Source organism: Eucalyptus grandis, chromosome 10, assembly GCF_016545825.1.
Source record: "Eucalyptus grandis isolate ANBG69807.140 chromosome 10, ASM1654582v1, whole genome shotgun sequence".
NCBI lineage: Eukaryota > Viridiplantae > Streptophyta > Magnoliopsida > Myrtales > Myrtaceae > Eucalyptus > Eucalyptus grandis.
In genome coordinates this window covers 18,631,528-18,644,822 of record NC_052621.1, presented here as the reverse complement: position 1 = coordinate 18,644,822, position 13,295 = coordinate 18,631,528, and the positions used below count along the sequence as shown (strand labels likewise).

Genomic DNA, 13,295 nt, shown 5'->3' with positions numbered 1-13,295 from the left:
CGAGCGCTACACAAAATTCCGCCCTAAGCCCCCCTCTTAAATTCATATCCATTTTTATTTTTTGGTCAGTTCTATTCTATTTCTACTCTACACTTACTCTCAAACTTTTGCCCTGCCTCTTGTAGGGCGTGAGAGTCGAAACCCACTCATGAAACTTACACGTCTCCACCCCATCCCCCTTACCTCCCCCTTCCATGTTGGAATGGTGGCCACGGGGGCGAATCCCAGTGGTTATTCATATCCATTCAAATGCTCTGAAAAGTCATCAATAACAACATTGGCATCGTTCCCCTTCCCAACTCATCCTCCAGTTATTCGGAGGACCTCACGATGTAACAGCTAACCGCAAGTAGCAATTGCCACACATCTCGACTTGGTCGGGAGTAGTGGAGAAAAAAAAATTAAAATGAATTAAAACGAATACTCTATATGGACTCGGGCAACAAATTAAATTTAGAATGCCAAAAAGAAAATTAATCGATTTTCCTTTTTTAATATACTATATTCCATACCATTGTCGCCCATGAATTTGATTCTTTCGATAGATACAAGGATTCGAATTGAAAATAATTAGAAATCTAGGAATTCGAAGCGTACTATTAAGAATTGCCTTTCGATTGTTTTAGATTGATTGGAATCAAGACAAATTAAATAGAATTGGGATGCTATGTACATTAAATATATCAATACATATATCAAAAAGATACATATTCTAGATTAATCTATATTAAGATTATATATATATATATATATATATTTTTTATTTATACAGTACAACTTGTTACATTCCAATAAATTACAATAAGAATAATAGCTTGTATGATAGACTGCTATTTTATTTTGAACATAGCAAGGGTCAAGAGAAGAGTGGATTTTTGACCTCGGAGGAATACAAAATGTGACAAGATGCGCACCAATCAATTAAACCACCGAGTATAGATCAGATACGAACGAACATGGTCGATGTATCTAAATCAAGAGATCTCTGCATGCCGTCCTCCTTTGTTGCATCTATTTCGATTGATGGACCAACTCCTCTTCAACCATGGTCCTTCACTTTCTTGTTTATCATGGGTACTCTTAATTTTACAAGAACAGGAAAATGTTAACTTTCATTGAAAAAAAATGCAGAGGACAAACCATGTCATTAGTTGTTTCGATGAAGTGTTTAGGCGATTCTTATGACAGAATTTCATGCCCTTCTTTATTTGCTATATAAGCAATGGGATTAGCCGAACAGAAGTACGTTGGAGATGTCTATGCTACAATGCCGACTGCCCTTTGTAATTTTGACGCATTCATCTTGTTTTCCGGCAAGGCATTTCAGTTAAAAAGGATTTCAGTTACCCTCGAGAGGAGGACCATCCCAAATAGCCCTAAAACCTGAGGGAAATTTCTGCTCTTCCAAAACAGGCACGGAAGGTTCGATATGACTGACGAACACGGCATGTCCCACACTCGATCCAACGAACTACCCTTGCGTAACCGGTCGATCCCGCTCTCCAAACCCTCCGTAACCAACTTAATGCTCCCATTACGGAGCTCTGCAAATTTTCATCTATCTATTGACTATAATGAAGTGTACGCTGCAGACGGCATCCTGTCGGTATGGGACTTTGGACAAGCTTACATCAAGGCTAAAAGAACAAGTGCTCGTCTTCTAACCCATGTTGAATTCGTTGCGTCTGCAACCCCACTCCTTCGTTTACATCAGCGAAAGAATCCCACACGCCCACACAAACAAATAAGGGCAAAACAGCACAAGCTTTACATGAAATTCTGTATTTTTCCGGTGTCTGCAAGTTCAGTACATGCAGCAAAAACTTCTAGCCTTTCACCAGGTTGTTAGGTTCTCAAGAAACATAAGTTGCTTGCACAATGTCATAATGGACAAAGAAACAAATCTTGGGGGAAACAATTGCAGGAGTGAGATTCCTAGTTCCATAGAAACACAACCGTGGCAGCACGTGACCTGATCGACCAGCCAAACATGAAGGTCGGATAGGAGGGAACATGGCTGATGTATCTAAAGGGAGGATCTCTGCATGTGTCGTTGTCCTTTGCCTCTGGTTCCAACAGTTGACTGCCTCCCCTTCGATTATAGTTCACTTCTCGTGCCAGTTCATCTTTGGTACTGTTACATGAGGTGATGACCTATAATCACAAGGCATGGGGACAAAAAAGATAACTTTGATTAGTACATAATTAGATGCGCAAAATTAACAACAAAATCAGCTAAATGGCAGAGAAAACCACAAGTATGATCAGCATAAACAGAAACCATGATTTTCAAATTAACAGCTGTTAACTTGAAGATCCTTGTTTAAGAAGGATAGGAATAACAGCACCTTTTAGTTGAAAAATATTCAATAATACCAGAAGAACAGAACTAAGTATGTAACAGATTCAGGACATTACCAAAAACCCACCGGGAGTCACCAATCTTGAAACTGAATCCCAGCACATAATCCTGAAAATGAAGCATGCATTCAGATCTTAATGGAGATTCAACATACAAGTATATGTCAACTCCACATGAAGCACACTATTTTGCTGGTTTACCTTTTAATGTTGCTATCAGAATGCAATCCAATGGCATCTAGCATGCCTTTATCCAGGACAAGCTGAAACTGCTGATCCAGCTTTGTTTTGAGAATATCATCAACCTAACATGCCATGACACAGGAAAATGAACAGAGAATTGACACACTGCTGATTACATGCCTCTGTAATGCTCCATGTCCATCCTAGTAGAGAAACTACCATCAAGAATTTTGCAATTGAGCAGTGTGCTTCAGTGCGGTGACAAGTCCCAAGACTGAGCCATGTATTGCTGATCCTGTTTCAAGTACGACCAAACAACATAAAAAACAACTCAAGATAAGACACAGAAAAAAAAAAGAAACACAAGCAAATTGCAGAGGACAAGGAGGCTACATAGATCAGTGGTTTCTGGGGAAAAAGCTCGGCATGGAGTCATGGAAGCCCAAGCACACGCCAGGGCCCTCATGCAAAATAACCCAGGTCATTCCAAGAGGAGTAAATCAAGCCATTCAAAAGACTCTTCAGGCTACTATCTGCCTTTGGCTTAATAAGATATGGAAAAACAGAAAACAAGAAAGATAGAATCATATTGGGGAGTTAATCCATGTGATGTAGTATTACTCCAATGTCTTATTGCTTTGATGATAGTATTTACTTTAGGTCCGCTTGATCACTTATTGGTAGTCAACATTGCAATCACCTACCATACATTCGAAAATCAATGATTGCACCAAAAATAATGAATAAAAGGATTGGACATCTTTAAAAAGGGGATCCAAAAATATAAACCTCAATATGTGCAATTTAACCCCTCAAATAGTCAATGTCTACAAGAAGCAGGACACCATCAATTTCACTTGGGCAGGGAAAGGAGAAAACATGTACAGTAGAAACTCAATTTCTATGTCAAAAGAGTTTTGTGACTTTGTCATACCAAAATTCTAACATTTGGAAATCCATCCCGATAAGTCAAGCTCCGATGGAGGTCAATTGCCCTTCACGGTAATCAACTCCAGTCAAGTCAGAAAACCTGAAATGGATGAAGAGAAAGTTGAGTCTTCATCAAGGACCTGACGTTAATAATTTAGGCAAACTCCCTGCCCTGGATGCTTACCCTAGCTTAGCTTAGCTTAGCACGCTCCTGAAGAAGCAAACATTGCTTGTTCCTATGTCAACTACACACCAGTCACATATATGTTTGTCCCCATCTTCAGCAGATTCATTGACATCATCAGAATCTGTTGGCAGGTGAACTCGGGCAAGTTGAATGCAGAGATTTCTGGTCCAAGTAACTACTACGTCCTTATCATCAGCACCAACCTTCAACATTACATAATAAAAATCTTCATTTTCCCATCTCATCACTTCTTCACCACTTAGCATAATAAAGGAACTGGTGAGGCATTTGCGATTTTAGGATTGGTTGTTATACATAGTGCTTTGACTTAGAATATAAGATATAGGAAAACAATGAAGAACTGCCAAAGTAGAACGCAGGATTTTCAAGCAATGCTCACCATCACTCACCATCACAATGAATTATGATACAACGGGAAAAAGTTATAGGCCAATGGCAATTTCCATTGGACGTATTTCAAAATAAGCCATCATCAGATTATCATTATCATTCTGTCTACAAACAGATAAGTGGAGTTAATCGATTTTCTCCATCCAAATTTACAATATGAAGGTTAAGCATGTGTTGGTACAAATGTTAAGTAAATTCCAACAATTGTATGCTTGAAATACATATGAAAAGAAAAGAGAACGTGTTCTGCACTTTCAAGTACTAGAAATGCTCAACAAGCTTCACCCTCTTGGCCATGCTCGCAAAAGTTCATCAATTCATCTGCATATGCAGCATCCTGAAAGCTTTGAAGTATCATCTTCTGGTTCTTCCTTGTCAGAACTGTTAGTATACATCCAATGAAGTTAGCCTTCTACATTTGAAAACTTCATATTTCTCTTTTGCTGAATGGAGTATAAATTAGTACAAACAAAATGCAAAACTAATTCACAGTAAAGCTATCAGAAGTTCGCATATTGCAAAAAAATAGTACAAAGAAAAGCAGGAGAACTTTTATATTAGTCAAAGTGGAACTATCACGGTTAGCTCCTTTTGCAACTTTTCAAGAAGCAATCAAACTATCCTTTCTTTTTCAAGAATCTACATCGGGAACCCTACACTGCCAAGCGACTATTCTTTGGGTGAAGCCAGTCCTTTACCTCTGGCTTATGACCGTATAGCATAGCTGCAGTCAAACAACCATTGTACCAAGGAAAGAATTAATTGAAACTGACCTTAACCAGAGAAGGTACAATCCTCCAGCGAGTACCCTCTTTTGAACCAAGAGTAGGTACAATCCTTCAACGGTGATTTTCGGGCAAAAATTTTCATACTCAATCAGTATTACGTTTATACATAGGCCCCAAAAGTTTTGTACCTGGCTAATTCTAAGATGCTGGTGGACCAGCCGTTTGCCCTTGGGGGTTTAAGTTTCTCGAAATATAATTAACAGCTTTGGTCTGACCGTCTGTATTGCTGTAATTAAGGGACGAACGAAACAAATACCACAAACTCTTCCAAAAGCAACAAAGGAAGCTGGTATCTTGAGCGAGAATTAATGGTTTTCCAAACGTTGTGCGATCCCAATACCTCAAAAAAGAACAGCCTCCAACATGGACTCATCAGATGTTTTATTGCATGGGAAGAAAGGCGCGATTTTCGATTTTGAGAAATTAGTCCACCGCCACAAAAAAGAATCCACCGTTTGACAGGCATAACAACACTGCACTATTCCACGACTCCGCCCCCGAGAAGTTTGCCAATGGCCTTTTACTACGTCCTATAACAATTTATATATCTTGAATGACTAGTATTAAGAAAGCTGGTATCTTGATTGAGAATTAATGGTTTTCCAGACATTGTGCAATCCCACTACTTCAAAAAGAACAGCCTCGCAACACGGACTAATCAGATGTTTTATTGCATGGGAAGAAAGGCGCGATCTTGAAAAATTAGTCTGCCACCACCAAAAAAAAAATAAAAATAAAATAAAATTAACAGATGAAACCACACCACACTAATTTGTCTGCAGATTCGATATAAAGTGCTTGTAGTCCACGCGTTCTTCCGATGTGGGATTTTCAAGTTCTTGTACGTCACCACGGCAAAGAAACTCAACATATTAGGGCACATCTTTGCCCATAATATACGTTGTTCCCGTATTTATTCCTTTTGCTCTGTTGACCGTCTCCTTCTTTTGCTCGCGGTCTCTTCCGAGGCGGTTCTCTTGTGACTTTTATTCATTCTTTCGGCCCTTGCCGTCCACGTCCTCCCGCACATCACGCGCTTCCTGTAGCTCTTTTTCAAAGCTCCGTCTCTGCCCTCCTTCGATTCGGAGGAGTTCTCTAAAAGGTCTTTGTTCTCCACTGTCTTTCTCCAAATACTTTGTCCTGGTCGATGTCCGTTGATCCGACGGACCTGAGCGAGGTTCTTCGCACAGATTGCACCCTAGTTCTTCCGCGATGATGGTCGTGGCAAGAAAGGAGAATCTAGGTTTCTTAGATTTTTTCGGTTTGATTTTAAGGTCCAGCCTCAGTCTCCATGAATATGCACTGCGTCTATGCAAAAGAACAAACATTTTTGAGTTTAGGGTAGGAGGACAAGAAGATTTTGGACATCAGATAATCACTATCACTAACAATCTACCGCAAAAGAAAATTTTACAACGCCTTTGAAAAGATGAACCAATGGTAAAATCTTCTAAATCAAAATCTCGCTTTTTTTTCTTCAAGCGTCTAATCGAGAAAAAGAATTCGAAATTTTCTCGCCAATTCAAGAATCACAAAACCCTTCTCCAAACCCTGAAAACGAAATTGAAAGATCATCTAAAAAAACCCTTAAAAAATCAGATTTTACTTAACAATTCATAACCAAAACCCAAATAGAAAGAAACTCAAAGAAGCACCGTCCCCTTGACTCCACAAGAAAAACAAAAGCAAATCCAATTCATAGAGACAGATCACCATCTAGTGGTCAAATGAAAACCGATCCATGATCGAAGGCCAAGTGTTCAGTGCACAATCTTAATGTGAAATACCACCGGCCCAAGAAATGGAAAAAGAACCGGTAAGGTGACCATAAAGAGTTAAAGGGGAAAACCAACAGATAATTTCCTTTTCTTAAAAATTTTATTCTGTTAATATTCATCTAATACTCGAGTTAATTACTTTAAGTCAAAATAAAGTAAGATATAAAAATAAAAATAAAAATAAAAATAAAAAAGAAGAAGAAGAAGTTTACAAACATGGACATTACAACCAGGACAAAAAGGTGGACGTCGGGGAGATTGTCGAGCTCAACTGGGCTCCCAATTCCGGACAAGATAGTATACCTTTATGGGCTGTGAGCCCCTGCTCTTACAAGACAGGGGTCGGCGCTTATTCCCGGAACAAGCCCCAATTCCCACGCCCCTACTACCTCAGGCCTCAGTTTATGACTACGAAAGCCATCATCTGCCCCTTCCCCTTCCAGCCCAACTTAATGCCCCCCACTTGGGTCACAGGCTCTCGTTACCGAGCCCAGCTGTGATCGGGTTGCCCGTGCTGACCTATATAAAATGTGAGTGACACGCCCTTCCCCCGATGTGGGATTCTTGGCAAACCCACAACTCACTTTCTTGGTTTGTTATATCTATAAGGAGGAACAAATACATAGATAAGCTGACAACATATATCTGCTATCCGTTTTTGAACCTTACACGACAACGCTGTGTTTTGGGTGAAAACAATTAGAAAAGTGGATTTTCAACCTTGGAGAAACGGAGACTGTGACGAGGTGTGAGCGGATTAATAAAACCATCAAATATGAGTTTTAGATACAAACGAACATGATTGGGGTATTGAAATCGAAAATCTCTGCACGTCATCCTTCGTCATATCTATTTCGAGCGATGGTCTAACTTCTCTTCTACCATGGTTCTCCACTTTCATGTTCATCTTGGGTTCCTCTTAATTGCACAAGAACAAGAAAATGTTAACTTTCATTAAAATACGTAGGGGACAAACAATGTTGTCAGTTATTTTGATGAAGAGTTTAGGCCATTCTTATGCCAGAATTTCACTGTCTTTATTTGCTATATAAGCAATGGGACTAACCGAATAAGGTGTTTAGAAGCACGTTGGAGATATCAATGCTACAGTGCCGACCGCCCCTTGTAATTTTGACGCATTCATCTTGTTTTTCCAGCAAGGTGTTTCTCAATTAAAAAAAGATCTGAAGTATAACCCTCGAGAAGAGGGCGATCCCAAACAGCCCTAAGACCTGGGGGGAAGTTTCTGCTCTTCCAGTACAGGCACGGGAAGGTTCGATTTGACTGACGAACATGGCATATTCCGCACTCGATCGAACGGATTCAACTTCCCTTCCGTAACAGGTTGATCCCCCTCTCCAAACCCTCCGCAACCAACTTAATGCTCCCATTACGGAGCTTCGCAATTTTTTTATCTATCTATAGACCATAACAAAGTGTCCGCTGCAGATAGCAATCCTGTCGGTATGGGACTTTAAACAAGCATACAACAAAGCGAAAAAAGGAGTGCTCGTCTGCTAACCCATGTCAAATTTGTTGCGTCTGTAATCCGCTCCTTTGTGTACATCAGAGAAAGAATCCCATACACCCACACAAATAAATAAGGGGAAGACAGCACAAGCTTTACATGAAATTCTGTATTTTCCTGGTAACTGCAAGTCCAGTACATGCGGCAAAAACTTCTAGCCTTTCACTAGATCGTTAGGTCTTCAAGAAACATAAGTTGCTTGCACCATGTTATAATGGACAAAGAAACATATCTTGGAAAAACAATTGCAGGAGTGAGATTCCTAGTTCCGAAGAAACGCAACTGTGGCGACGCGTGACCCGATCGACCCACCAAACATGAAGGTTGGATAGGAGCGAACATGGTTGATGTATCTAAAGGGAGGATTTCTGCATGTGTCGTTGTCCTTTGCCTCTAGTTCCAACAGTTGACTACCTCCCCTTCGATTATAGTTCTCCACTTCTCGTACCAGTTCATCTTTGGTACTGTTACATGAGGTGATGACCTATAATCACAAGGCATGGGGACAAAAAAGATAACTTTCATTAGTACATAATTATATGCGCAAAATTAACAACAAAATTAGCTACATGGCAGAGAAAACCACAACTAATGATCAGAATAAACAGAAACCATGGTTTTCAAATTAACAGCTGTTAACTTGAAGATCCTTGTTCATGAAGGATAGGAATAACAGCACCTTTTAGTTGAAAAATATACAATAAAACCAGAAGAACAAAACTAAGTACGTAACAGATTCGGGACATTACCAACAATCCACCAGGAGCCACCAATCTTGAAACAGAATCCCAGTACATAATCCTGAAAATGAAGCATGTATTCAGATCTTAATAGAGATTCAACATACAAGTGTATGTCAACACCACATGAAGCACAGAGGAAAGTCATACTATTTCACTGTTTTACCTTTTAACGTTGCCATCAGGATGCAATCCAATGGCATCTAGCGTGCCTTTATCCATGACAAGTTTAAACTGCTGATCCAGCTTTGTTTCGAGAATATCATCAACCTGACGTACCAAAAGAGAGGAACATTAACAGAAAATTGACACACAGCTGATTAAATGCCTCTGTAATTCTCCACTAAAAAATTTTGCAACTTGCACAGCATGATTTGTTGCATAAATAAGTCACAGAATGAGCCATATATTGCTGAACCCATTTCAAGCACAACCAGACAACATAAAAAACAACTCAACATAAGACAAAAAAGAGAGAATAAAAGAAGAATAAAAGAAACACAAGCAAATTGTGGAGGACGATGAGGCTAAATATCAATGGTTTCTGGTGAAAGAGACTGGTATAGTCATGGAAGCCCAAGCACATGTGAGGGCCCTCATGCAAAATCCCCAAGTCATTCTAAGAAGAGAGGATCAAATCATTCAACAGACTCTTCAGGCTAATAACTGCCTTTTGGTTTAATAGTTTCGCTGGCACATGAAAAGAGGTGAAAAACAGGGAACGAGAGAGATAAAATCATAACGGGGAGTCAATCCATGTGATGTAGTATTACTCAACTATCTTTTCGCTTTGATAGTAGTGCCTAATTTAGTTCCCCCTTATAAGTTATAGGCAACGTTGCAATCATCAACCATACATTTGAAAATCAATTATTGCACCAAAACTAATGAATAAAAGGAAGGATCCAAAAATATAAACCTCAATATGTAAAAATAAACCCCTCAAGTAGTCAAAATTTACAAGCAGGACACCACACATTTACTTGGCAAGGAAAGGATTAAAAAAAAAATTAAAGTAGGAACTCGAAGTATGTCCAGAGTTTTGTGACTGTCATACCAAAAATTTTATATTAGGATATCCATCCCGATCAGCCAAGCTCCGAGCGAGGTCAACTGCCCCTTCACTGTAATCAACTCCGGTCAAGTCAGAAAACCTGAAATAGAGGAATAAATGTTCAGTCTTGGTCAAGCACCTAGCGTTAATAATCCAGGCAATCTCCTATCCTAAATGCGTACCCCAGCTTAGCAATCTCCTGAAGAAGCAAACCATTGCCTGTTCCTATGTCAAGCACACTCCAGCCACATAAATGTTTATCACCATCTTCACCAGATTCATATTTGACATCATCAGCATCAGTTGGCAAGTGACCTTGGGCAATTTGAATGCAGAGATTTCTGGTCCAAGTAACTACTACATCCATAACATCGGAACCAAACCTTCAACATAACCAGCTAGTCAGACAAATAAATTTGGAGAAAAAGGAGGATTTTATGTCATAAAAATCTTCAATTACCTACCTCATCGTTCGTTCACTACTTAGCATTATAAAGGAACTGGTGAAGCATTTGCGATTTTAGGATTAGTTCTTATATATAAATTATTTGACTTAGAACATAAAAATTCTAGGAAAACAATGAAGAATTGCCAAAGTACAACACCGTGTAGTTCCAGGCAATGCTCGCGATTGCAACAAACTATGATACAAGGGGAAAAATATCATGAGCCTGAATTACATTTTGCCTCTGACGTACTAAGAAATAAGCCATCATCAAACTACCATTCTGTTTACAAAGTTATGAGTGAAGCACCAACATAAAATCAATCCCTCCAAGAGATAAGGTTTAGCGGTTATTCAATTTCTCCATCCAAGTTTACCATATAAGGTTATGTATGTGTCAGTATGAACATTAAGTAAACACAAACAACTATTTGCTCAAAGTAAGTATGAAAAGAAAAGAGAATGTGTTCTGCACTTGTAAGTATGAGAATGCTCACCAAACTTCACCCACATGGCCATGCTCACGGAAGTTGGTCAATTCATCCGCATATGCAGAATCCCAATAGCTCTGAAGTCCAAGCATTGAGCTTACCCCATCAGCATCGGGTTCTTCCTTGTCTGAACTGTTAGCACAAATCCAAGCTAGTTAGCCTTCCAGATTCGAAGATTTTCATATTCTCTGTTGCTGAATGGAACAAAAACAAAGGCAAAACTAATTCACAGTAAAACTACCAATTAGCTCATTTTGTGAAAACAGTACCAAGAAAACGGAGGGAAAACTTTTAGTCACAGTAGAGTTATCAATTAGCTCATTTTGCAACATTTCAAGCAGTCAAACAATCCTCTCTTCTTCCAGAATCAATATTGGGAACCCTACACTGTCAAGCATCTATTCCTTGGATGAACACCAGTCATTTACCTCCAGTTTATAACTGCAAAGCTGCATTCAAACAAGATACTGATTGTACCAAGAAAAGAATTGATTCAAACTGACATTAACCAGAGAAGGTACAGCCCTCCAGCCTGTAATTTCCATGCAAAAATTCCAAACTAAGTTAGCATTGCGTTTATACATAGGCTCCACAAATTTCGTAACTTGCAATGTCTGAGTAGTGCTGGCAGACTAGTCGTTTGCCCTCCCTCGCATGCCCTTACCAAAAAAAAAAAAAAAAATCCGTATTCACCTTTGAGGAAGCATCTTAGAGGTTTTTCTTTTGGGTGAAGTATCTCCGTTTAGTCTCACACCTTTCAAAAAGGAAACTCACATACATGAGAAATGCATAACGTGGAACTCCTAAAACTATCTATCCCAGATTGACAACGGTTAGGTTAAAGAGAAAATGAATTTTTTTGCAGACTGCGACCATAAAGAAATGCAAACCCATCTCCAAAGCAGCACAAATCCCCTGAAAACGCCAATTTCTTGGCGCCCCATTCCGATTCACTAGCTCAACAGCAATTCAACAAGTAAAGAACCCACTTCGATCATCCACACGCAGAGCAGCCAACATTTCCACAGAACATCTACGACCCCAAAACACCAAGCCGGAAATGAACCGACCCGCGGCGAAAAGGGGGAAAGAGAGGGAGCGCGCGAGACCTGTAATCAGAGGCGGCGGCGCGAAAGTTGCCGGAGGTGAGGAGGGCCTCGGCGGCGTCGGCGTGGCGCTGGTCGTCGTCGAGGGTGCTGCCGTACTCACTCTTGATCGACCAGGAGTCCGCCGCCACCGAGCGGTCGTCGTCGGACACGAGATCGACCGACGCCGGTCCGGGCCGGGCCGGCTGGGGCAGCTCGGAGTCCTCCGGCGGCAATCGGATACCGGCCATTCTCTCTCTCTTCTCTCTCTCTAGGACTGTTGTATTCCTCGGCGAAGACGACCGCTCAAGCTCGTGCGGGGGGGTTTTGGACGTGTTCGAACTGTCGAGGTACGAGATTTAGATCCACGTTCCTCCCAAGATCCGGGTCGGCCCGGTCCCTTTCGGGCCAGAGTTTGGAAGAGGCTTCTGGGCCCACCGCGCTGCCTAAATTATTGGCGGAACTTGGCATTTAAGCCCGCTAGAGCCCCGGGTTTGTTTTTTAACGCAAACCACCACATGTCCTTGGGTACCCTCTCTATTTAAGGAGGTTAGGATCCAAATCACCGTCCTTTTCGGACCTGCTGTTACCCCAACAACTATGGTCCCCTCACTTCTCTCAGAATTGCTTCTCTCCTAAGAGACGAGATACAGGGACCCCACTTGGAGACTCTCACCCTAGGAGGTTCTCCTTCTAGTGGGGGCTCCCATTGAGTCTTTTATAGACCTGCTCAGGTCTATAGAGAAGAAATATTTCCACTTCAAAATAATCGGGTCAAATCTGGAGCGTACAATGCATTTTTTTCTTGCGCATGATTGCTGATCTGATAGACCAAAGTATAAAGAAAAGGGCACATTCAAATTGATCCAAGCGAGCGCATTGCTCAGACTCAAACATAACCAGCACAATTATCAAGGGAGCACTCTTTGTCACTTTAGCTAGTAACCGATCGCGCAAGTCTCTTGTTGAGGCCCGGTTTGTGCAATTGTACGCATGGGGGGAAAATTTAGGCATTGCTTGTTAAGGAAAAGCTCGTTTGTAGCCAAGGAAATTGACTTATTGGTCTATATCACATGTCATGGAACTTGAGTTAGAAACAATATGAACTCCCATGAAATGTCGGGATAGACATGACGTGCTAATATATCAGATTTCGTCCTTTGTAGCTCATTTGAGAATATCGCTTTTCATTTTTAAGATAATATAGTATTTTGCTTGGAGATGCATATGTACATTTATAAGTATAATTAAAGATATAACCAATGTTTCCCCAATTAAAAGAAGCAAACATATAGATGAGATCCATTATATTAT

The 13,295-nt window shown here is 40.4% G+C and overlaps 1 protein-coding gene and 1 pseudogene across 1 annotated transcript; both read right to left on the bottom strand.

The window, feature by feature from the left end:
• Positions 1-1,763: 1,763 nt before the first annotated feature.
• Positions 1,764-3,873, bottom strand: LOC104423696 (annotated as a pseudogene).
• A 4,278-nt stretch (positions 3,874-8,151) lies between these two features.
• LOC104422126 (EEF1A lysine methyltransferase 2) lies at positions 8,152-12,315 on the bottom strand. Its single transcript, XM_010034356.3, has 7 exons — positions 12,006-12,315; positions 10,903-11,028; positions 10,143-10,343; positions 9,964-10,060; positions 9,073-9,176; positions 8,916-8,967; positions 8,152-8,650 (listed from the first exon to the last, which is right to left on the bottom strand). The coding sequence occupies exons 1-7, from the start codon at positions 12,230-12,232 to the stop codon at positions 8,429-8,431; spliced, it is 1,029 nt and encodes a 342-aa protein (XP_010032658.1). The 5' UTR covers positions 12,233-12,315; the 3' UTR covers positions 8,152-8,428.
• Between the last annotated feature and the right edge of the window lie 980 nt (positions 12,316-13,295).